Source organism: Cyphomyrmex costatus, unplaced genomic scaffold (genome assembly GCF_001594065.2).
Source record: "Cyphomyrmex costatus isolate MS0001 unplaced genomic scaffold, Ccosl1.0 scaffold43, whole genome shotgun sequence".
In the NCBI taxonomy this organism is placed as follows: domain Eukaryota; kingdom Metazoa; phylum Arthropoda; class Insecta; order Hymenoptera; family Formicidae; genus Cyphomyrmex; species Cyphomyrmex costatus.
Genome location: NW_017278534.1, coordinates 1,532,493 through 1,559,559, shown reverse-complemented (window position 1 = coordinate 1,559,559; position 27,067 = coordinate 1,532,493). Strand labels below are relative to the sequence as shown.

The following is a 27,067-nucleotide window of genomic DNA, read 5'->3' as shown; positions in this document are numbered from 1 at the left end:
GTCTCGGTCTTGCTTACGTAAGAAGAATTTACTGGTAGTCGAATGAAAGAATTAGTCTCGCTTAATTTGCATTGGTTAGTTTTGACATTCGATTAGGACTAGAAGTATATAATAAGGTATAAACTTGTCTTTCATCGTAATGTTGATCCACTTCTACGCCACTGGTCGATGCTGCAGTCTGGGTCTGCTGGTGGTTCAAACTCTCCCGCCACTCTCTTATTCCATCAGTGTCTCTCGCGTGTTCGCACGGGGAACATCGCTCGCGCGTCTTTGTCAAGACTCATTCCGGCGAGTCCGCGGCTTTTCCATTATCAACAAGAATATTCGCGGTGCAAGATTCCGCTTTTGCGGATAGTGAGAGGAGAATCGGTCCCTTACGTCCGGGCCTAGCCGCGTCCATCTAAATGAGAGCCCTTCGCGGATAATACGAAGATATTCGGTCCTCTTCTTTCCCATCCTTTCCTCTTCCGCATCCGTTCCTCCTTTCTTTATTCCTTTGTTTACCTGTCCCTCACGTAAATCGCGACTACATGATTCGCGGGCGTTTCGTAATTACTCGGAGAGTGGACATGGCCGACCGTTTCTGGAGACTGGCCCTGTGCTGGATATGCATCGTCGGACTCGCAGCCGCCAATGGTGAGCGATTTAAATCGAACACATTTAAAGCCAATCACGTGATCATGGTTCCCGTGATCATCATCGTCATTTTATTTAAAATAGTAAGCATGTGTCAGAGAAAGTATAAAGAAATACATATGTTGAAGAAATTCTAAATCGAGTACAGATGTACCGTGCCGTTTACGTGCTGATTACAGCGTTCTACGGCAATCAGTGACGAAGAGAAAACACGGCAAACGCGAATGAAAGTGACGTTCCTTTGTTCTCAAGCCGATTACGCCGACGATTGGCGGTTGACGCGGCATAACAAATAAGTAGCGTGACACGTCGCAGAATGCATCGTAAAGTTTCGAAGCACCTGACGCACGCGCGTCTAAGTAGGATGTCCTAGATCGCGATGCCTACCAGGTATCACGAGTGAGAATCATAGCCTACCCAAAGCGCCAGTCAAGGTTGCGACGTTCCCTCATGCGTCGCGCGACGCGCTGGTTATGACTGACTTTAGGCTCATTACTGTTGACGTTGGCAGACGTTTTCTTTCCTACTCGCTTCACGGTTCGGCTATTTATGAAAATATCAGGGTCCAACAATGATAGAACAAGCCGACAACGAACACGCACGCACGACGTTGGAGACCGCGATCGTTTTACGACTCGCAAAGGCGCGTTCAGATTCCCACTCGAGTGTCAGTCGGGTGTCATTTTATTCTTATTTAATGTCCGACGAACAGCAAGGATAAAATGATACATGAGTAGTAATCGAGTGGGAATTTGAACTCTCTGAATGTAGCCCAAGGAGATTCGTCCCTCGAGATACGACTCAGTCGACACCAATTAAAAGTAACATAACATCACGGTGTTATAATTTCGCACTCAACAATAGAACTATAATATTATGTAATGTCCGGTTAGTCATTATTTGGTTAACTTGTGGTTTAGACTAATCTTATTTAATTTGATCATGTAATAATTGCGAATTTCTAGCTGTAATTAGTCATTAAACTAATAGTTTTGTAATGGAAAAAGTTATTCGCTATAAAACCATCAGTTTAGTGATTGATCATAGACAGAAAAATACAATTGTCACGTTATCGTCAGGTTAAGCCTTATCACAAATTAACCAGCAAATGAAAAACTGGATCTAAGGTATATTACACTTACAGGTCTATTCTTTTTCCATGTTCCTGGAACTGAACTTCTTGCATAGTCCACCTTTTGTTTTTTCTGTCTAATGGAAAGAAAAAAAAATAGAAAAAAGTTGAACCGCGCAAAAAGTTCAGTTTCAGAAAAAAGAATTGATCTTATATTATTAAGTGCAAAATTATGACACCCACATAGCACACTTTATTGAAAGGATGTCCTGCAAACGTTCTTAGGACGTAGACGTCCTCGGCATATCTGTAGAATGTTTCTTGGTGGTCTATGCTGGATGGGCATTGATTTATGTTCCTTTCAGTTTATGTCGACTTCCCTCGAGCTTCTTCCTTCGAGATACGAGTTTCATGTGTTTCGAGCTTTGAAGACAATTCTTGCACACCCACCAGGATGTTCTCCAATACGTTTTCGGATCACGTTTAACGGTCGCGAATTCTTTTTGCGTATGTCACGCAATATTACGAGGTATACGGAGTGTATTCTTCTCCAAGGTGTTTCTCTCGGAAGTGAAATTGTGAGCTGTACAAACAATGCGCGCATATTATCCTTGACGCAACGTGCAATTGAAAAATAACTGCTATCAAGGAACGTATTCGCGCGACACTTGCAATTAGGACAAGGCGGAGAATAAAAGGCTAATTATCCGTTAAGGGTCGCGCGGCTTGGATAAACAAGAAGGGACAAGGCGATGACGTTAACTGACTTATCTAAATTAAATTGAAATTTATTATGTATATCTTTCTATTGCATCAGCTGGACTGATTTGCGATCATCTTGGGAATCGAGGTTGCTCCAATTGTTCTTCTCCAGCCTTCCTTTGTGTTAATGCGCAATTAATTAACCCTAATAGCAGTTAGATACCATATGTCGAATAAATTGTATGATTTTGCGAATATGAAATTAGTGCAATTGCACGCGGGATTGTGTAAGAGAAAACACGTATATGTGTGGAAAATTAATAATTACTCTGCGCGCTCTGAATCTTTCGCGCGCGGAAATTCGTGCACACGCGACGTGTTTCGTTGTGTGTGAGTATAATCAGACGTTGATGAATCACGCTACGACTCCATCATCTATGCGTTACCGTGACTATATTTGTATTAGAAAATTGCATGAATCATTACGTAAATTAGAGCGATCGCTAAAAGATTGTCTGGTCTAAAAATAATGCGAAACTCTGCATGTAACACTTGAAAGTCAGGCTATTTATTAGGTAACTTATAAAAACGTCAACTATGTCGATAACAATTAATTTTGTGTAGATCTGTTTGTGGAGATCTCTTAATAAAGACAACTTTTCACAACGTTTAGAAGAATATTTATCGTTTGCCATTATTCGCTATGTAGCTTCGAGTTTTCTTTGTCAGTAGATAGATCGTAATCGACTTCCTTCCTGGTATCATTACTCCATCGGAGGGTTACTTCGAATTCTCATCGCCAGTAGGCAAAATTGATTACCCAGGCTCATGTAATAGGCATAATTGAGCCGACTTATGGCCACGGGAAAGGCGAACACACGGGAGAGAAGAAATAGGATTCTGCGATAATCGTGGAAAGAAAGGGAAGGTGAGCGGAGAATGTAATTTTCTGTGTTTTGTGATTGCGCATGTATTCCCACCTTGCCCTTCGTTCTTTGCTAGAATTCGCGCGGAACGATCTTAACTATCGTCCCGGAATTAAAGGGAGACCCGCGAATAATGTAAGCTAGCTCCCGCACTAACGTGTGTCCGTAACGGGAAAAACACGAAGGCAACGATGGAAGATTAAATGTTTGCCAATGTGTGTTGGTGAACCCTCCTTTCGAAGTGGATTTGCATAGAAAAAGCTTAACTGAACGCGAAGACAATTCTTTACGACCGAAGATGATTTATGAAAATGAAATAATGCCAATTACTGTGCGATATTCTATTTTAATGATATTGCCGTTACCAACAGAAGACTCGTCTATGTTTACGCTTCACTAAAAAAATTGCAGAAAATATATGTTTGTACAATATATTTATCGTAAATTTTATGTGCAGTTTTTCGTAATGATAAAGTATGACGCAAAATGGTGAACAATTAAATTACTCTTTTTTTTAATTACTCTCCATCGGCGAGTAAGATCTTTAGTAAGAAAGAAACCTACTCGATATATTTTGATTGTAAGTTTTAATAGATAATAAATGTGTAAAAAAATAAATGATAGCCGATTGCTATTACAGTAAAACTTGTTGTTAAATCTTTACAAGTATATATCAGATTTTTTTCACATTTTCCTATAATCCGGAATAATAATAAAATTCTTTACATCGAGAAACAAATCGCTTTTCAGAGTGGGGTGCTCTAACATGTCAGTCCGTTCTTGTGGCGAACGTGTGCAAGTGGGAGAAACATGAGGAAAGAGAAGGTGAAATTCGATCTAAGTAGCTCACCGTTGTTGCGCCTTGCTTTATTCTCTTATTTTACCGCCATTACGGATATTAACATCATACTTAATTGCTAGAGCGCAAATGTGAATTACAGGTAGGTATTCCGTTCCGTTCTGCCTTTTTATTGTTTTCCGCGTGTGGCAACGGCGCGTAATATCGGTGAATGGACGATAGATTAAGAACAAAAATCGACAATTGATAGAGAAAATTGAGTCATGCAGAAAATTGACGCGCTCTATTAAAATGAAATGTCGGGCCGCACTCGCGCGTGTTCCAGGATAATAGGATCTCTCGCGGTTTCGAAACTATTCGCTTCCTATCTTTTTTGTATGTTCTTCGTGGAATTTTTCCCATGCGGCTCATGAAGGTCGATTTATTCATTATCTAGCTTGGAAACCGCATGCGGAGTTTTATGAGAAAGCGAAAACGTTCGCCGAGCGGAAAAGGGATAGGGCAAAACAGTTCCACCAACTCGTTCGTGCTCTCCATAATCGCGTTCAAACACGTGGCCAGGAATGAGAAATAATGCGACTGGCGAGGATCAACCTAACCAGTTGCGTACCCAGGAAGTTGTAAGCCCGCCGTTGAAATATCGAGACCTGTTCGAAGCAGCTTTGAACGTTAAACGAAACGATCAACTTAAAGAGAAACGGAAAGGTTGCGCTTTATATATTACTGTTATAAATTTTACTTTACAAATGGTACGAATATTCGTAACTTGAGAAAGAATGAGGTTTCTTCGTTAGAAGAAAAAGAAGACCAATTTGATATATTGCTCCTTTGTTTATTTGGATTTTGTTTTTCGTTTGTAAGAAAAGAGTAGTATAACACTATCATTTTTATGATTAATTATAATATAACTTTGGAGATAGTTATCTATTTTGTTGAAAAATGCTCTGCGTTTAAAAGGTATTCGGTCAAGTAATAGTTAATTAAATATATTAACGTTTATATGCTAGTTCTTTCTCTAACTGTAGAAAATATTAAGAGAACACTAAAAGGAAATATTAAAATTAGGAATACACGTTATTCGATGTAAAATGTTTACATTACAAAATATGTCACTAATTGTTTTCATTTTCCAAAATATTAGTTTTAAGCGAGATGTAGGATGACACCGTAATAACGTTACAGCACTGTGAGGGATGAGAATGTTGGGTGTAGGGAATGCAGAGGGCTCTGGAATGGGAAACAGAAGTGGGAGTGAGAGTAGGAGTGAGGAATCGGTTGGGAGAGGCCATAGGAAAACCGGTTGCCAATCTGCACAGACACGTTGGACAGAACGCTGCGCTGGGGAGATCATCGAGAAAAGGCCAAAAAGACCGAGCTCCGGTTTCCAGTAATACGACTGTACTTTTCTCGACTCGTAGATCTTTTAATCGGTTCATGTTTATCAACGAAGTTGGCCGGGAAGGGTCAAATCGTTCAGATCTTTTTTTTCTAAATTGCATATGCAATAAAATAAAAAAAAAGAATTAATAAATGTAAGTAGAAATTTGGATGATGCTGGTAAAAGGGAAAAAGCATCTTTTTCAATGTCTTCATTTCTATTGATAGTATTGGATGGATTATAAGTCTATTTGGTTTTTAGAGCAAAAAATGTTAGTTGAAAATACTTTGAATTAAGTATACGTCATACACACATTTAGTTAAACATACACTAATTTTGTTCAATAACATTTCGCCACCTATCAACAAGCTATAAATTCCTCTTTCTTAGGGTTGATCAGAGCATAAAGACCTTCGAGATCTATTCCTTTTGAACGAAATCTGGCAAATTACTTCTGTGGGATATACGGTTCGGTTACATCATCTTCGTCATTTATGACGCTATGTATGACACTATATACATATACATATGTTCGAAAGTAAAAGCGAGTTTTTTAAATTATCGAGTGATTAATCGCATTATGCAACTTTGCTTCGTAAAAGCAAACGTAAGAGCTGATTAATCGATAAATTAAAACATTCACTTTAATTAATGAAAAGCGTTTAACACTTTCTACAGCAAAACCGAACAAACTTATGGTTCCACCTAATATTTAGACGATAAATAATTGTCCTGCTTGAAAAACTTTACAATGACGATTTATGAACTGTGAGTTATGTACAATGCGGAGGCAAGTAACAGGAAATTAATAAAATAAACGTCTGAAGAAATATACGTGGGGCGATGGCTCGGAAAAGGGATGCACGAGCGTGACTTGATCTATTAAAATGTCATTAATCAAGCAAAGAAATCGAAGTCTTGAGATGGCTATCTCAAGATCGATTGCTGCACTGATGTGCCAGATAATCGATGTTGCACTGTCGTGCACATTTGACGTAACGGCAACACTTTTTTCAGTCAGTCTATCTATCTAGACGTGCTATCGGTATGGATCTTTTTCCTTCACCAACTAGACAGAACCTCCGTGCTCGGTTTCTTCGGCATTTAACGCATTTCCTTCTCAGCACCTCTCATCACACCTTTCAACGTTCTTTCGCTCGATGACCCTATAGTTTCATGAATTATTCGAAAAAACAGACAAACGTTTCCTATGTAATTATTTATACACGAAGAATATAATCGCATGCATTCTGCCGCAGGCATGCTAGGTACTAAAAAAGGAAGCGATCGAAGGTCAATGTGGCATATCGAATACGCCTGAAGTGGCAAAGACAGTAAACGTTCAATTTCTCGTAACTCACAAATTAAACGACGTCTTGAACAGTTATCTTGACGTGGCACAAGGTAAAGAACGTGGATGGATAGTGAACCCTGACACGTCATTTTTGCGATAGCTTTTATGAATGGTGACCCAACCCTTCGAGAAAGACGAACCGTTTGTCACGCGTTTAATGATCTCAACATATCCCAAGCCTCATAAACTCGCTATCTTTTCGTAATTACTTTTTTCTTTGCAATGTAGGAATGCGTTCTCTTTCTGATTGATACTTCTCCATGTTCGCCATTAACTACACGATAAAATTTTATCTATTAAATGGGACATAAAAGCATCCGATATTTTAAATCTTAAACATAATTTTAATGCTTTTAAATTCTAATAATACAGATTTTACATAATTTTTTACATTTACGTTCAAGCGAACATAATTACATTTAATATACATCGCAATGACTATATATATTCTTCCTATTTTTTATCTAATAATGTATCAGTTAGATATTCACAAAATTGCAGATTATATATATTTTTTAAAGATTTTTTTGAGAACTGTCACTGAGTTATTACTTCGGGAAAATCTTATGTCGATACCTTTCGTGAGCATGACCTCTTCTCCCAGGAGTTCCTATGTTTGTACATCACATGTGTGTATATGAGGCCCAGCCAAATATGGCGGATACCGGTCGAACCGCTTGCGTGCACGCGTGTCACCCGGTACATGCGTAGCGTTACGGATTCGCGCGTGTGTACGCATCGTGCGTATCATGTGTGCTTGTGCATATATGAAGATACGATCGGACAAGGCGCGTGAGAGGATAAATTCTCTGTTTCGTGTTAACAAGTATGATTTTGCAGTCTTTGACAATAACTAACACGACTTTTTATTGCTCTTTGCCATTTAAATAATTTAAACAACGTATGCAGTAGGATTATGTGTATTACATTTGTTCTGTGGATTAAACAGAGACTGATCAATTCCGTTACAGACTAATTAAAACAATACAGAGAGCCAATTGTCTTAAAAACTCGTCAGATTTCACACACGGGGAATTTAGGGGAAAAAAAACGGTACTCTCGAGTGAGGTGATCCACGTTCAAGTTATCGTACATTTTTTCGTTTTAATCTATAAATAATTCATAAATAAATGTGTGTTGCTACCGTTGGAGTCATTAACCTTTAGGCTGCCGGCATTTTTTTTTGTTTGTTAAAATAGTGGTTTCTTCTGGAAAATTTTGTTGTATAAGTACACATACAACATGGCGCTGAATATCGAGATTTGTGCGGAGTCACAAAAGTGGCTTTCCCGGCAGCCTAAAGGTTAAAGAAACAGCATATCTCGAAGCATCCGGAGAGTAATTTGATCGTAAAATATGCAGAAGAAGCAGAATTCTAAAGAATCAACCTTTTGAGATTACAATAACGGCAATAAAGCAATTTTTTTATTATAGCATCAGCAGCATGACCTCAAATGTACCCAGTTGCTACCAGGAAACGTACTGCATAAAACATTTCCTGGTAGCAACTGGATGCAGTGAGAATACTTGCCGGTAGGACCGAAAAACTTTGATTTTACGGTGTTCCGCATCCGCGGAGCATCAATCGCGATGTAACGAATGATGCGCGGAACGAAATTGTTTGCTCACCGAACTTGTGTCATTTATCACGAAGTGTTATCCTGCTACTTTCCTCGGTACCGGTTCGCTCCTTCCCGGCAAAAGAACTAATTCGTATAAATCGCTGTTTTCCTTACGCCCTGTGCTCTCTTTCTCACTGTCAGGAACGTTCATTTTCATGATTGATAATGATCCAGCGAGCAGCAAGCTACACAGTTACACGCGAACTTCGTCATTAGACACGTGTATAATCAGCTAATCGTTAATCACACGTTATCCTTTTTTTTTTTTGCCGGATATCGTGCACCACCAGGCTTGCCAAATCTACTGTGTTCACTCCCTTATTATTAATTAAGACACGTGGTGTCAAAGACCTGGACTGAAGACACGTTTGAATAAAAAACCAAATTGACCATAATCCTCGACTAATCGCAAAGATTTAACTAATAGAACATTGAGAATTTATATGGTATATCTGCGGTATCTGAATTATGTTAATTAGATTACTTACTTTAACATTAATACATGCGTAAATGAAAGCAACAAGAGAGATTCATTAAACGCTGTGACGTTTATAGAATAAATTTCGTGACGACCGCGTGTTTCCATTCCTCGGAAGCACGATGCGTTGCACAAGCAAGCACTCACAGCTGCGTGCATTTACGATTATTTTCAATGTAACCGTCTGATAAAGTTATAGAATTAATCGGAAATTAATGTTAATGCAGATAAATAATTGTGCGGCGCTTTATACGGAAGCGGGAGGTAGACCTCGTAAAATGTGAAATAATCTTAACGAAGTAGAAGTAAAAGTAGAAAATTGCGCAAGGGAAGCGAACGTTTATACTCAAGGCCGCTCGAAGCGGACAGCGATTATTGATCGTTTGTGAAAAATGATCGGTGTGTTATTCTAATTGGGGAAAAAAAAATTACGAGATGACACGACCGGATTTGACGATTTAATAATTGTGCCAGAAAGACAACACCGTTCCGTATAATGTGATGAATAGTTTTTCGCGAGGGGTTATCGGCCTATTGATTATCGAGTGGTATGGATAAAAGTGAGAATGATGTCCTGCGCCAACGGTGGATCGTCATATACTCTGTTATTTCAGTTTATTACCTATAATTATTCCTATCGTTCGTCATTTACACCTGCTTCGATACCGCAGCTGTGTATTTACTGACGTCTACATGTCTATGCTATTATGCGATCACCTTTCCCTTCCCTCGTGTGACGTATTCGTCGTAATTGCAGCATTTTTTACATCTCTTCTCATGACTCACACTCCATAATTATCCCTACATCTTATCATTATTCCATCAGACGCCACGGTCCTTGTATACATTTTATTCACATTCTAAGTTCAAATAATGATCGTGTAGCAGTCAATCAGACGAGCCTAACAAAAATTAGTAAAATGTTAAGGTTTTATTTTAAATTTTATTATATTATGAGAATTATTCTTTTTAACGTCACTTTGTGCTTCGCCTTTGAAAATATTTCAGTAATTCAGTAGTTGAAATGCATGAATAGCATATCGCACAGAATATCATTTTAGATAAGGTACCTACATCACGTTATCGTTAGAAAGGAAAGGTATAACAGCTCGCAGTTTTTTTTTATTAAGTGTTGTATTTTAGATAATGCTTTCACACGTGGAATCCACGTTACCGCGTTACTTCCACTTGTGCCGAGCACCTTCGCGGGAAAGAGGGACTCGAGGAAACAATTAAATCCTGTGATCAGATAGCGCTACGAGTATCCTCTGGAAAATGTATTCCGTGCTCGGGCTGCGTCTAGCACAGTACGGATAACAAAATGGTCTGCCGGAAGTTAGATAAACTCGAGGACTCGATTCGATAGCTTAGAGACGACAGCCACTCGCGCCTGAAAGCATCCAGGATAACAAAGCATCTCTCTCCGCGAGATTCTATCTCAGCTAATCGGTTTATTTTCGAAGAGTAAATCAATTTTAAATGACTGATTATCGGATGATATTTGTCAGTGTAATGTCGACAGTCGTTCTATAAAGTAATAAACGAGAGTTGATTGTGATCACAGCTACCGTCATAGAATTATATAGTTGAATCATTTAATATTTCAAAAACAAATAAAGAGTTACTAGAATCGCGAAATCTGAATTAATAAAAATTCATATATCATGTATTAATGGTTCATGTTTTTTTTTTTGCAATATAAATATGTTTTACAATGGCTATTTGATAACTGTAATGATTATTGTGATAAATAATTGATGATTTCTATGCCATAAAGCATAGAATATAATCACGAATAAAACGGAAGAAATTTTATGGAAGGAAAGTTTACGTAATTCGTTACGATTTGCAGATAGCTATCTGCTGAATCCAGATCTAAAAAGTGCACAATGGCCTATAAATAACGATACGTGCGAGAGCCCTGCTATGCCGTGCCGAGTCATAAAATTATTTAAATAATCGCGCAGCTATGCTCTGCGGGACGTCGACTTAATCGTCGTAGGGATTACCGAAAACGCATGTATAACGGTAAGCCTCGGTAGCGAGCATAATTTGTATACCGCGTGACGTTATAAATAATTCATTACTTTTTCACAGCATCCCGTACCGACGCGCTCCGGGAGGTAGGAGAGCTCCAACAGGAAGCAGAATATAAAACGTTCCAACTGTTATCTTAATTTAGCTTAATACGCGCGCTTGTCAAAAGATATCTTATCTGATTTTCGTTAAAAAATATTTTATTCTTTAAAAATACGTATCATGGATACTAAGATACTTTTTCACAATTAATTTTTAAATATTAAAAAATTAATATAGAGACAATTTTGATAAAACTGATAAAATTGCGGTTATCGAAAAATGACGCTTTTAAAACATTTAAATAAAGAATTGAAGTTTCTTCTTAGCAAAGCTTCGCTTCTTCGATTCGTCTTATCTGCATGTGACTCGTCCATCTTCTCCAACCGTTCAAGGCTCTCCAGGAGAGTTAGTATGTGATGGACGATCGATCGTTTCCGCGCTAGCGATTACTCGCGACGGCGACGTACGGTAGCGCCGATATTAACGACGCCGTGAGAGAGACACTGAATTCCAAAGGCGACCGCGTCGCTTTTAAAGGGAATCTCTCTCCCGCGCGATTTGTAGTCGGTCGATGCTTTGCAATGCCCGCCTTCTCGGCTTGCCGTGATATCGAACTGTGGTACTGTCACTGGACGCGCCTCACTTCTATCACGCGATTCTCCTTGCCTTTCGCGTGTGGCGTGTTTATCTTAAAAATAAAAATGGTAACACACGCAATACAACTTGCAGATTCTACACGATGGTCGGTGTTTTTCTCCGAAAGACATTGCCAAAGGGAGTTGTTTGCTTCATGCTCAGATTTTTATGTAGAAGGAGAACAGACATGTACGTACAGGGTCTCAGTCAAATAAAATATAAATGTTATGCACGCATACTTTTTGTCAGAAAAAATCATGTAGGCATTGAAGAGCTACCTGGAAGAACGTTGTTTGCGCATCGATCATATATTTCTTTTTAATTTCCTGTAAAATTTAAAAAATGTTGAATGTAACGTTTCTTCTAGAAACTGCCCTTCAAGTGAGAAAATCAAGATTGTGTAAACCGGTTGATAAATATATCTGACGCTAAAATAAATTTTACTGCTAAAAATCTTAAATCATTAAATGACAATCAATATATAAACCATCAGTCAGTAATTAACATTTAAATTAATCAGCCAATCGAAATTTATTACATTATCATATTGATAGAGCGGTTTATCTCATAATTATCGTTGGCGGAAAGTTTTGCCTTGCAAACTATTGCGAATCGTCAGACCGTGCCAATCCGATTGCAACCGAAACATCGTTCCCCGGTGGGCATAATAGCCCAGTCAGGATCCAGGAAGTCGGCAGAGAAAGTACCGAGGAAGGAGGCACTAACTAGATATCCATCGACGTACGTGCTTCATCCTCCACGTGCTCTAATCTTCGACAATCTGTACCCGGTTGTAACCGGTCCCCCTTGCCGTCCGGCGATTCCGTCGTTTCCTCGAGTTTCGATCGACGGAATTGTGGGCCGCTAATGATCACTGATGATCAGTGATTTACCGAGCTGGCGGCCCTTGTAATCGGCGTGCGCGTACTGCCGCGGCAGGCAGAAGCAACCGGAATGGAATCACCGTTACTGCGTGTATTCGCCATGGCTCGCCTGAGTTCCTCTTTTATCATCCAATGTAACTCGCGTTGCATTGATTAAGAACTTTTCATCCTGTCGTGCAACCCTTTTCCCTCGTTATGCTTCGTCTGATCGTGGTCGTAACACCCCGCGAACAATAAGGCAAGTGATTCGTGCGTTTCTTTGTCGACAAAGACGTTTTACGATCTTTAGAATTGTAAACAGCGATTAAATTCGCCACATATTGCGATTAATATACGTTTCGCAAAGGATCAATGTGACTAATGAATTTTGTTGATGGCTGATAGTATATCAATAAACTCAATGAAGAGTCTTTTCCAAATAAGGAAAAGGGAACAGTACCTACGTAAATGCACAATTAATAAATAACTATTAAAGTTAATAAGATAGGAATATATAAAAATAGGAAATCAGATCTGGTATGTAATTACGTGATTTTTGTGCTACTTGAGCAAGGTCGTGAGAAGATGTAATAAATACAATCAGAGTAATAGCGGTTGAAAATTATACCGTTTAATGCGAAATAACTGCAGAATAAGGAGGCGTATCATTTAATGATTCGTACCTTTATACGTTCATATATTCGTTCTGTACCTTTTTGAAATCTACATAAGCTAAAGATATAACAGAAGTAAATAAAAATAAGCCAAGCGAAGATTAAAGCACACATTCTACTCGCAGAGATTTACATTCGCGCGGAAATTAAATGATGGACGAATGTCATTCATCGAGCCAATATTACAGCGAAACAAGGTAATAATTATACATACTCAAGTATATTTAATCTTATTGTAAAAAAAAGTTATATATTTCCTCACGTTTTCCGCCGTCATTTTATATTTCGATTTGTGCGCTGCTATCTTTTTTATGATATGACATCGTTTCGCGCTGTTGACGATCGGTGTTTAAAAAAATGAAAAAATTAATTTCTAGGCTTGGTAGATTGAAATTCAAAGTAGATTAATATTCAATAATGAATGTAGATTGAGCTCATGATAATACATATGTACGATAATTTGATAAAGTTATCGTTTGACAAATTATCGTTAAGTGCTTGAACTTTATTTTTACGTTAATATCTTATACATTTTAACATCTTTATTTGTTTGTATTATAATTATTTATCGGCAGCAACTGAAGATGACTGTTTGAGGTCGAAGCTTTGTGTAATTAATTTCTAACTTTTAATATATCACTAGCACGAAGAACTAGTTTAGTATTAGTCCTCATTTATTACCTTTGAGCTGTGTAATTTACAATAGATAACGCTAATAGATAACGTTGACGCAAAGTGTTACATCCTTATGGGAATTTCCTGTGTTACATCATTATACCGCTTTGCTCGCAATTCGCAAAAAGTCTACAGTGCGTAATCACTGTTCATTTTTTCCCTCCGATCATCCATCGGTACTGTTATCCACAGCACGCATACGCGATAACTCCCTACGAATATTAATTGATTACTGTAATGCATGGCCGTCACGTAGTTACCGTTGTTCGGTTTGTTTGCTTTCGCAGAAGAAAAATTGACGGATTGTTCCATTATTACACGACGCAAGACGTAACTAGTACAACGAGAATGCCTATCTCGTGAAAGAGAAGAAGGCGTGGAAGAAGAAACCGCGGATCTTCTTACACGAATATTTGTGTTCCAGGACCAACCGATCTAACGTTAGTGCCTATGTTATTTGAAACTTAATCGCTTCCGACAACAACTAAAATATTCAAGCGTAATAGGTAGGCAGCGCATTGATTTTTGCCTCGCCGTAGAAAACGGAAAGGATGTTATTGCACGCAGGACTGTCGATCCTACATGTTCGATCTTCGCGGGAGCCCGAACGTAGCCGCGCAGAAGCGTAATTATTCATCTCGGTTCTCTCATCTTAACACTTCGCAGTAATGGCCACAAATTATTGTAATTCCAACGATCGTAAATTGGCGCAATTTACTCTGCTTCTTCTCGGTAGTACAACGAGGTAGCTGTTTGCGAATCCCACGTTGTACCGAAAGAAAATAAAGTGTCATCGAATTGATAGAATTGCCACTCTGTTATCAGCAGCGAAACCGATCATCGATCGCCGGTTTTATCACGATAGAGAAATATAAATTGAAATGGGGGAATCAGACGAGCCGAAGAAACAGGGAGGAATCCTAACTACTTACTCTCCTTAGGATCGAGTCGTTATAATTTTTATCTTGAGAGAACTGCTTAGGACTGAATATAACGTGGCGTTTTATGGCGCGACGGACTCGTTACTCTTGAGAGGATTTAGGCGCGTTAACGGGAATGCAAAAACGAAAGTAAAGTGGCAGTGCGGTAAGCTCGTTGAGTAAAAACCGCGTCGAAGATAATGGAAGAGCGAGTATAATAAGAGAGTGGGTCGCGTGAACCAGGTCACGAGGAGTCAATGAAAAATTCATTTCGGTCCTGCGAATTAAATGATGAATCGACTTAGCGTACGTATGAAAAGCGGAAGCCCATGCGTTGAAGGCATACGAAGAAGAAGAGGTTGAAGGTCGCGAAGTCTTCCTCATCAGTCGGGAGGTCATTATCGGTTATCTTGCGGAAATCTTAATCTTGCAAGCTGAAGGAGGCGCGTCCAAGTGCGCGAAAGACGACGGGGGGTGACCGGTAATACGGCAAGCAGTACGTTGTAAAGGAGAAGGAGGAGGAAGAAGGAGGAAGGAAGAAGAAGAAGCGGAACTCTCCCAGGATCGACGGGAGGACCGGAGGTAGTATGTATAGTACCTTCTCGAGTTTAATAGTAGAAGAACGCAGGAAGAAATAAGAAACGTCGAATAATAAGGCGAAGGATAAAGGGACGCGAGCAGAGACGTGAAGAAGGCGAAGGAAGGAAGGAAGGAAGGGGGTCAGGTTCACGGACCTCGCGCCGAGATCGAGGGATTAGCGAAGTGCGCCACATTTGAAGCTGATAATTACGCCCGATAATATACGCGAGCGTGAATAATCTCGGGCGGGGTAGGTTCGCGATCGGGGCGGACAGAGCGGCGGAAAATAATGTTACGAAGGGCTTTTACCCTGACATATTTTGATTGATTCAGGGTTAGCTTCATCAACGTAGGTTTATTTCAACCTTGGTTTAATTAATCCGTCATCTCTAAAGCTATAAAGAAGCTTGAAAGAAGATGAAGAGAGTAAATTAAAGTACATTTTTGAATTCTCTTGATTTCTTAAAAACTTTTTGTACCGGGAAAAGAAGAGGCAGAGCGCAATCAGAGCATGATCATCTATTAAGTGTCTATAACGCTGAACTTTCTTGCTCGGAGACTTTTTGCGCATTGATGATCGTTTCCATTCCAATAGACGATTTATAGCTTTCTGACAGAACAATGTACACGCGGAAGTGTAAAACTGGATCGCTGTTTTCGAAGATGGTGACCACGCTGAGGAAAAACCACATTGCCGCGGCAAGCTCGGGAAGAAGGGAAGAACAGTGGGTGAAGGAAGATAAAGAAGAGAAGAGGAAGAAGCAGAAGAGTGGTAGCTCGGCGGGGAGTGGCGGCCGGGGAAGGGAAGCTAAGGTCACGGACCTCCTTCGAGATCGGCAGAAGATCAGCCGCGACTCGAGCCTTCGCTACCTTCGCGAGAACGCTTAAACTTGCTAATGGAAAAGACCGCCGTGGCTTCGTAGGGATGTTTAAAAGCGACACGCTGCGCAGTCACGTAATTTACGCGTTAACTGCGTGCGCGGGACGGCCTGACTGACAGACATTGCATAAAGTCCGTCTAGATAAGCGCCTGGAACGGGAACTAGGGTGACGACCGGGGGAGAGTCATTAGAGGGAAGGGAGGGGATGAATATTCGCGACACGTTTTGTGTCAGAGGTGACGGCCTGCGTAAAGGAAAAAAAAAAAAAAAAAATGAAAGTGGCTCTTTCCGCTGTGAATACGGAGAAAAATGCGACGACGTCGCGTCACGTCGCTGGTCGTCGACATCCAGCGAGCGAGTGAGTATGCTGATGAAAACGAGTCGGTGCATATTAAGCGGACAGAACAATTTCGACGAGTCGAGAAGAGAGGAAGTACCCTTCGACCGTCCTCGCGCGGTGGTCGTCTCCGTGCGTGACATGATTGCGTTGCGTGGCTAAAGATGAGATGAGCGCGCGCTCGAGATTCGAGATAATCTCTCTTACCTTCCGAGAAGGTCCGGCCGGGGAGACGTACATGGTCCCGTTAAAATACTCCGGTAATTTCCGTAGCCTTATCGTCGATGTCATTTCGGTTCGTCGCTCGTCACTATGTCGTCGCGGCACAACGACGCACAGGCCCGCTTGGCTCGAGGACTTGATCAACGCCTGTCAGATAGTGCCTGCTAATCCTTCGGAGTGCTGCAATCCGAACGCAGTGAGGCGGACTCCCGACCGGCTGCCGCTGAACATCAATTTGTCTGCCGAGGAAATAAAAGAAAGCACCAGTCTCCCTCTGCACTTCCTGATGTGTGTGCACTCGCCTACAATGTATATTAAACATTCTACCGGTCGTTCAGCGTCTGTCAGCCGACGTGGCGCTTGTTTATCTTTGCCTCGCGAATGAGACGACTCCTGCAGACCGCGCGGAACATGCGTGAAGCCCTCTTCTCTTTCTCTCTGGAGTACGTCCTCGAGCGATCAAATGAGCTGCTAAACAATGTAAAAATTCAGCTCGGGGTTATTTCTCATTGAATCATCACGGACACTAGTTGCATTATTTATCTCCCCATCGTCGTGGTGTTAAACCTATAAGATACGATTATGTAACTTTTTCTTTAGGTCGAAAACGTGTAAAATAAACATTTTTATACTGTTGAAGTTAATGACAAAATTTTTTACGTTATTTTTATTCTAAGGAAAAAGTTACACAATCTGTACTCTGTATTGTATTCCATGTAGACATATTATATACAGAAAACAACTAAGACTATGGTACTCATAAATGGATTCTTCTTTCAAGTCTTAAGTAAGCTAATACTACTCCGTGATTTGCTTGTGATATCTTAAGACTGTACTTAAATATTAGATCCTACTATAAATATCGACCTACTTACATGTGTTATATGTTGAAGTTACACGTGCGCTTATTGAAAAATCAATAAAAGAGAAAAAAAATGAACTTTTAATTTAATTGGCTCGTTACGAGCAAGTCAGTGTCTACCTAAAAGATCTAACAGAAAATTAATGATACCAGCGACGTCCGTAGAGCGTTATTAAAACGTCAAAGCGCGCCATTGTTCATTCTGTCATTCATTATCGGGAATCGCGACATGACGGAAGGCTTGGCCGGGTGGCTGCCAGAGACCGGCTGCATATTCCTCCGGGATGCAGCCGAGGGTCGGATGCATCGCGTGAAACTGCATAGGTCCTCAGTCGCCCTGTCGTGGGGGAAACGTTCGCCACGTTCCCTATAACAGTTGCGCGTTGCGCACGTGACGATGATACCTCACTGTGAATTATTACCCGATGCGCGCCGGGCTCGCTGCGAAGCGCGTGCGTTAGGTGCGGGAAAAATATTGCCGCCTCGCGTATCTTCCGAGATTAATGTTGAATTATACCTGTGATGATAGCCCCGGGATTGTTCCCCGCTTCCTGCTTTGAAAACTCGCGAGGACACAATCTTCGATGGCATTACAGATTGTTAGGGGTATCCCCGATATTTGTTTTGAAAAAAAAAAAATCTTAAACAAGAGTAGAGTAACGCTCGTCAATTTGCGTAGCAATAATAATGTAATTGAAACAACCATGAGTCTATTTATGATTTGACCTCTCATTGTGACTTTATTTTAAGTTTATTTAGTAAGTAAGACTGCAGTGACGCAGTGTGTAATATTATTATTCATTAATTATAATTACGCTCTTATTATTTAAATTGTTGAAGACTCTGTGAGTGAAAATGTATTATGTATACTGTCTTATTAGATTACTAACGTATTTTTTTAATTATTTTAACATTTAAGAAAAAGTCTTTTTTAAATTAACAAAGAACTTGTATTTTAATGTGGAAATACGAGAAATACACTTGATATACAGCTGCAGTAGGCTTGATTTATTTTATAAAAATTACAGATACTTTCTATACTATATCTTTCATTGAACTTTCTTCATTATTAGAACGCGTTCCTTTCGATATGTGGCTTGACGTCATTCTGTAACGGTGAAAGTATCTATCATGATATTCTATGAATAAACAGAGTCTAATCCAGTAGGATATACATCACCGCGTATTTCCCGAGCGCATCGCTGCGCTCTTCACTTTTCAAGGTCGGACGTTTACGACTTTATGGGGCAATTATCGTAGTATACAGCAATTTAGTTTGCGGATACGGCTAACTTCTGCTCATCCTTCCATGAAGCAAAATCGTAAATCGTCTTGAAAATTCTTCTCTCTTATCGAGATATATTTTTCAGTATCGATTCGAGAGGGATTAATATTAAGTGACTCAATTACTAATGTACAGGATTGTAAAATGTAAGAAAGGTTGTACCCCCCTTTTAAGTTTTGTACAGCTTTCATGTCTAGAAATGACTAGTTGAATTGTATTTATATTTTAGCAATTAGCTTATCTTTTTCTTCATTTTATTTTTATTTTTGCAATCAAAATTTTTATATAATTTTTTCTATTTTTTCACGGCAAAAATTATAGAGACTTTCTATATTATATATTTCGTTGAATATCTTTGGGAATAAACATTTTAAGTTGTATGTATCTTTTGCAATTCTGCTGCCACGTCTCTTATAGAATATATATGTTCACATTTCAGTGCAAAGCAAAGTAAGATGTACCAAGCAATTGATGGAGGTGGATATAGTAAGGAGTAGTCCGCAGGCGAAGATATATCTCCAACAATTCAAGCATTTTCCGGGTGAATATATTTAAACAACATTTTACGTTAGACGCTGCACATAAATCATAATTATGACTTACATCGAATTTCTACTTTTGCAGACGAGGCTTGTAAGCCGCAGTTTCACGATGGCGTAGCGACGTTTAAATTATCCCTGCTGGAACAGGACATGTTACGGTGTGGCATCACAAGAGTCGTCAACAAAGTCACGGTAATAATTTTATTTTGTAAAACTCCGATCTCGAACTATATTATGCGCATTAACGTACATTTATTTCGTTTTAACATTAAAATTGACGAAAATCTGTAAGACCCATTTGATTTATGTTGATTGAAGCTAATTAATTTTAAGGAACTAAGAGGCTGAAACTAAATTCATTCATATAAAAAAGAATAAACACTAACAAGTATCTCTTAACAAGAACAATCCAGATTTATAGATGTTACATAAAAAAAAATTGTGAATTGTTTAATAAATTAGAAATTTATAATTGAGTGAGTATCCTATAGAGACCCTCCGTCATCTCCAGAGGGTTAACGTTGCGCAGAAATTCTTGCGTTTATATAATATGGGATATAGCGTTGTATTGAGATTATAAATTTTGATGACACAGGGTCAAAAGATGTACTATCATCGAGTCATAGTAGAGGAGCCTGCGGATTCCAGCAAGCACACGTTCACGGTGAAATGCGTAATCACCGAAGTTGTCGTGGAGCCAGAAATCGCCGTCGTGGCCAATCACACGGCGGTACGACGGAGTGTTCTTCCGGCGGGCTTTCAGGAACCTGAGTAAGTCATCAATCATTCGACATTAAAGCGTTTGATATTATGACACGAAGTATCCGGCATTCGTCATGATGCGAGCGCAATCGCGCTCGCTTTGTTGTTGCGATAAATATGCGTAATTCATCGCGGCACAAGTAATAACACGCAATAAAGTCGGAGATTGTGTGCGTAACGTAAATAAAAGAAATCGCAAGGAGGCGCATCCTGCTAATGAGCGTGATATTTATCAAATCTATTAGATTGACTTAGCAGTCCCAAGGGATTCTCGGATCTTTTCATTTCTCGCCAGTCATTCGACGGTGTTAATCGCGTCGTACCGCAGCGATAGACAAGACTCTCTCACATTTCCCTCGTACGAAATGATCCCTCGACATGGGCAAACGAGTGAGTTTAATTACCCGGAAGTCGCGCCTCTCGCGCGTGAGTGTGTGAGAGAAAAATTCCTCTCCGTACGGAAGTCTGACCTGCCGTCATTTTGGCGAACGCGACAATCGCATCTTGTCGGGTCAAAGAGTTTACAGTTCTATCGTTGTACAGAAAGCGCTATTACCTATATTGACTAGCCACGGTTTATTACAGATTGCTCAGGACAAGAACATTCATCGTCATGTATAGATCGCTTAAGTATCTGTTGCTTTCTAATCGATTTTTTTTTGTTACTAGAGATAACCGTGTTTTAATAAATGCAAGGAGGGAATAGTTTGTTAAGTGATACACGCCTCCTTCCGTTTTATCTCCGACAAAAAATTCTGGAAAACTTTCATATCGTTATTTTATATCTCGATGATGATGCATATAATAAATAATTTCAAGATCACTGAGTATAATGAAGTGCAATTACGTCGTATTTTGCGCCACCCAAATGGAGTATAAACGTTATCGTTTCCCGCGTCATCATAAGTGTAGATCTCGTTTACGCCGTTAGTTTCGTAAAACGGGTATTAACTACGAGACTATCATATCTTATTAAATTTACTATCAGGCGATCTTCTGCGGGACATGTCGAAAAAACAATTCTTTTTAAATCGGCGAATAGGCGTGTCGGCGACTTATCGGCGAAAAAATAAAACCGATCTGCATAATCCTATAAAACAGACGGCGATGAAGCTTTATCGAGGACGGTGAAATTGTGTGGAAAATTCGATGATTACAAAACGATTGACCGATCCACATTCGAGCGAATAAATCGTCCCACCTGACCTGAATATACATGCAGAAAGGCAGTTAGACCACTGCGGGAGTTATCATCGGGAGTTCGTAATTTGTAAGCGAGTCGAGGATGCAGCCGTCTGATTTATTTGCACAACGGGTCGAACGCATGTTGCAGCTGCTGGAAAACCAGTAATATATTTCAATCCGCGAAGCCTATAATCGGCATTCCCGTTTTTTCATTCTTTCACCTCGAAAATCGCTTGACGGGTCACTCACATCCAGCTCGTGCCGTGCTATTTCACCTGATCTACGTTTTACTCGGGGAAACGTGCGGTTCGACGTGAGTACGCAGAAATAGACGAGGAATGACCGGCGATTGAGATACAGGGAAAATTGCATCGAGCACGGCAAAAGAGAGACGTTGCGATTTATGGCTCCGCATAGGAAGATGGAAGGCATAGGGAGGATGGAAGGAATAAACGTTGATTATGGAAATGAGCTTCCGCGGCGTGATTAAATAACAAATTCTTCCCTCTCAGCCTTAGATTCAAGAGTGAATTCTAGAATTACCATTTGAGTAGATGCCAAAGGAATTTGAAGCTGAATGCGCTAAATAGCCACAACGCAAGTGACGGCCTCTCGCACAACATCTTTTTCCAAAGGGGAGATCGACATTAAGTAGGTACTTATTAAGCTCGCCGAGGAATTTAATAGCGGAACATTTCTGTATATATGTAGTTGAGACACGCGGTGACATTACGAGAGTCGATTTTATGCGACATAGCATCCGTGTCCATTGCCCAACGGTTCCTTTATACAGATGGTGGAAAAGCCACGACATGAGCGCTTAAGCGATTTTAGCACATTGGCCAAAGTGTCGGAGAGAGAGGAGAAGCCTGTCGCGGTAAATCTCTTGCCTTCTCCCGAACAAAAGTTACTTCGCCGGTCGACATTCTTCGAGTACCCTCCGGGGACGTGCTCTCGAGAAAACATAGCGAGGCATTTTTATCGCGACTGCAGCCGAGATTCTAATTCACTGGGCCATGACTCCCCTGGAGTCTCCTTTTATCCAAAAATATTTATACCAAAATGTTATATAATATTTTTAATGTTTCCGTTATGCTTAATCACAATTTTAATATTTTAAAAATACTTTCTAATTTAAGAAATTCTTAATTAAAAAAAAAAACAAAGATTCTATTATATATTATTCTTTTTTTATAATAATACAATTTGTTATGAATAAAACGTTTCATAAATTATACATTTAAATGATACTTTCAATGTAATAATTTAAATAATTTAATATTGTAGGTTTTAATATTTAATGTTTAAAAAATTTTGCTTACGGCTCGCCTTCTTAACACAAATTTCTGGATCAATATATTAATCAATATCCGTCAATATATTAATTTATTACTTCGGCGAATCGGATCGGAAATTAGGTATTCGAAATTTCTATTGCTAAGTTATTATATAAGTAGCGTAACATTATGTTATGGGACAATCTCGAGTCTGAGTTATGCGATCTAAATCTCCAGTATTTCTGTCGATAGAACTGCACGACTTTTTCTTTTTGTGTTCTGAGATAATTCTAGTTATTAATTTATAAAGGATAATTACTATTCCTGTTGACAGAACTGCATGACGAAACATGCACTTTAGCATTGTGCTTATCTCTTTGTGCTTCGAAATAAATCTAATTAATTTATAATTATATTATTCGATAAGTATAATTATTAGTTCTGCTCTCCTCTGAAGAAAATTTAAGCGGACAGTTAAGTGCAAGGAATTCTAAGAATTCCTCGATAATGACACGACGACTCGAACGAATACTCGAATGAATTTCTCTCTGAACATGTCTGATACATCGCGTGTCTCTTTCAGAAAATAACTCATGTAATTAAGCAGTTTTTACGTTGTAAAGTGTAGTAGGCAAAAGGTCGTCACGCGTCGAAAAGCAGTTTAACAAAGCTTGCTCTGTGTTGAAGATGAAAAAAGAAGACGATTTACAAGAAGGAAATTGTGTAAAATAACACGAGTCACAGTCATAGTAATGACTAATGGTTCCCGATGTACCTGTCCTGATACCTTGTTATCGAACTGCGCGCTCGTCCGTGTGTGGGCACACCTTTTATTTTAAAGGGATCGGGCAGATCTATCACGTTCCTCTTTGCCGTGTTCGGATTCTTCGCTGCATGGTAATTTCACGGTCTGCCCATTCTGGTAAACATTTGTCTTCATTACTTCGTCTGTCACCGCACGTGATTTGGACGATGTATGTACGCCGCCCGCCTACCATAATGCCATAACGTTACGGAAGCGACAGATGAGCCTGCACGAACTGGAGCACGTATGCGGAAAATACGCACGAGCATGCACGAATGAGTTGCCTTTTTTTTTTCTCTCGTCAAAGTAGATCGTACCCGGGTCGCACATAATCTTACGCGATTTTGCATAAAACCATAAAGTGGGTCGAATCTTCCCATGGAGATAACTGCGATGGCATCGTAGGTCATCGTGATGTGCTTTGGCGTGTACAAACTGCCGCTGGTTTGGAATTGCATATTTGGATACGCAACATTGATCACCGTGCCGGCCAGGTGCTCGCCCTCATGACTCCATTTTGGAAAGTAGGCGATTGTGATCTAACAGATTTTTTTCGATTCTGTCCGTTCGTCATGCAGTTCGTTGTGGATTCGACATGTGACAATCTATAATACATCGCAAGTTTAAGTGTGTAACTTTAATATATATATGTGTGTGATTAATTTTCTGTGTAAAATTAACACACTATACTGCATACAAAAATGAATTTACACGTTTAAACATGTAATAGTAATTTAAATTAGTATAAAAAAGAAATTTAAATTATTATAAAAAAGAGAAGCTCACAAAATGTTTCTAGAAATATATTATTTGAAATCACACTTAAAAGAGCTTATTATAAATATTGTTTTTAATTAGCACTTATTTTTATTTAGTTTATAATTCCTAAGAAATCTTTGGATTTTAAATGAATTTATTTATGTGTTTTAGAGTGATAGATATACGTGAGGAAATTTCGGGATCGGCACCAGTTCCTATCCTCGGTGTCGGAGTAAGGCAGGGTGGAGTTTTGGTAACCGGAGAGCTCAATGTCAGTCCTGGTACGCCGTTGCAGATGGAAATATTTTTGGACAACGACTCAGCGCCGATCTACGGTCTGCTGGTAACTTACATGTTGGTCACCGATACCAAAACACAGGAGGAAACGATCATTATTAATGGGTAATTGATCAATATGCTGTCGCAACTAAAAACATATCATATAAAACAAAGAATCCTATTTTCAGTCAGATTGTAATAATATTCGTATGCAAATTTTTGGAAACACGAACTGAAACTAAAATATTAATTAATATCCCAAATTAAATTTATCATCAATTTAATAAAGAAAATTAATGTTTTTTTACAGTTTTTTTAAAAATAATTATTACCATCATTATTAATCAATTTATTATAATTTGAGATATTAATATTTATAAACTACTGTTTAAGATTGCGTTCCAAGTCTGAATCAGCGCGTAGTTTATAAAACTGAAAAATATATTTACAAAAATTTGTATACAAATATTATTAAGCACCAATATTCATTTTGACCGAAAATAAGATTCTTTCTCGTATTTAATTATTATTGTCAGTCTAATTTCTATTTATGATTAAAAAAAAATATTGTTTTAAATATAATAAAATATATACGTATAATTTACGCGCAGGTGCTCCGTTGATCCTTACTTGTTCGAAAATTTCAACACTGTGGACGGTGACTTCCTGACGGCGAAATTCCGAGCCTTCAAGTTCCCAGAAAGTACTTACGTTCAGTTCCGTGGTACTGTTAACGTCTGCTTGGATAAGTGTCCAGGGGTAGGGTTTCATTTTTTCGTAATACACAATTATTAAACAACGAGTTTATTAAAATATATGTTTGTTTCAGATTGAATGCAGCAACGGTCAAGTTGGTTTCGGCAGAAAAAGGCGAGCCATTGAGATGTCCAGTACCGACAAGAATAAATTATTCGAAGTAACCATGTCGACGTTCATCAAGGTCGATTCTGTGGATGACATTATGATTGATCCAGGTATATTTTTATCTCGTAAAGTAAATAAACATTTGAATAATTACCATGTATGTATCATGTTTATGGCTCCTGTTGCGATGTGTATATACATTTTGTACTATGTTGTCAGTATTTTCGGGATTCATCAGAAAGGGAAAAAACAGAACACACACGAAAGAGAGGGCAGTGATCGCTGAGGAAGTCAGGGAGCAGTCCGACCCGACGACAATCAGAACGCATGAAAGAGCGTTCCTCGCGGAGGAAATAAAGGAACAGTTTAAATATAAAGTCACCGAAGTGGTACTCAATGGTTCCTCGTGTAGTACACTAAGCTTATCTCTTCTTTTGGTTCTTCTTTGCTTTTACAAACTCCTGTAGAGAATGAGATTTATGTTTCCTGACAAATGATTGCTAACTGTAAATAAAACGCAGTCTGCGATATGTTAAAAACGTGAAGAAAAAAATAAGAAGTGCCGCTTTTGGAAATAATAGTTAACTTGCTCATTAATAAGCGAGAGATTTCGATCATAACCGCAGATCACTATAATTATATAGTGATCATAGGCTGTATATAATCAAAATATGTCTATATGTGTCTAGAGGAGCATTTAATGAAATTTTGATTTGAAATGTTAATGTTTCAAGCGCAATAATTTTCTCAAGAAGAAACTTGTGTCTTCAATGTAAAAAATTGCCGTCCGTATTAAAATATATCTATATCTTTATGCGTGATACTAAAGTATATTTAACGAGAATCAAATGTCAACTAGGCAATGAAATCGATAAGATAAAATTATATCGAATTTAAAATTCAAAGAAATCTTAAAAAAGTGCATTAATAGCGCTAACATAATAAACACAGTAACGTATGATTTCTCCGCTCTGCGACCGCCGAATTTTCAATCACGACGTATCAATTTTTAGTTTTATTATACTATTATTTTTTAATTATACGTATATCATAAGTAATTGCTGTAATCTCTTGAATGAGTAACTGCCAAAAGAAAATTGGCCTTTGCGAGCGGAGAAAAACGAAGACCTAGTCGTGCGACGAGGTGTAATATTAAAATGTGACTTAATTAATTACTAAGTAATTATTAATTGCGTATTTGTAATCTCAGTGTAATTATTACGTTAAATAAATAAATTAATCGATAGCAGATATGATACAATGATTATCTTTTAGTCATAATTAAATTATCTTAATACACTCAGTACAATAAACATTTTAATTCTTTCTTCCTCTTTGAAGAATTTCAGTCAATTTTAATTAAATCAAAATATAATGTATATTTTGTGTTACTAAAAATAATAACAAATTTCAGGTAATAAGAAGGAATGCATTGAAGGAATTATAAGATTATAAACAAGCATTATAAATCAACAGCATTATAAAATATAATAAAAAACATATATTTGGAATGTATAACAATGGTTTAACAGAAAAATATTTCTTTTACAAAATATAATTTTGGCTTATATGTATATCTATACAATATATGTATATGAGATATAAATTGATAAA

At 38.6% G+C, this 27,067-nt stretch overlaps 1 protein-coding gene across 1 annotated transcript; it reads left to right on the top strand.

The window, feature by feature from the left end:
- The first annotated feature begins 257 nt into the window (after positions 1-257).
- qsm (Zona pelucida superfamily protein qsm) lies at positions 258-26,237 on the top strand. Its single transcript, XM_018544248.1, has 8 exons — positions 258-636; positions 19,420-19,521; positions 19,605-19,714; positions 20,118-20,293; positions 24,482-24,712; positions 25,201-25,348; positions 25,419-25,563; positions 25,673-26,237. The coding sequence occupies exons 1-8, from the start codon at positions 531-533 to the stop codon at positions 25,918-25,920; spliced, it is 1,266 nt and encodes a 421-aa protein (XP_018399750.1). The 5' UTR covers positions 258-530; the 3' UTR covers positions 25,921-26,237.
- Positions 26,238-27,067: the final 830 nt, after the last annotated feature.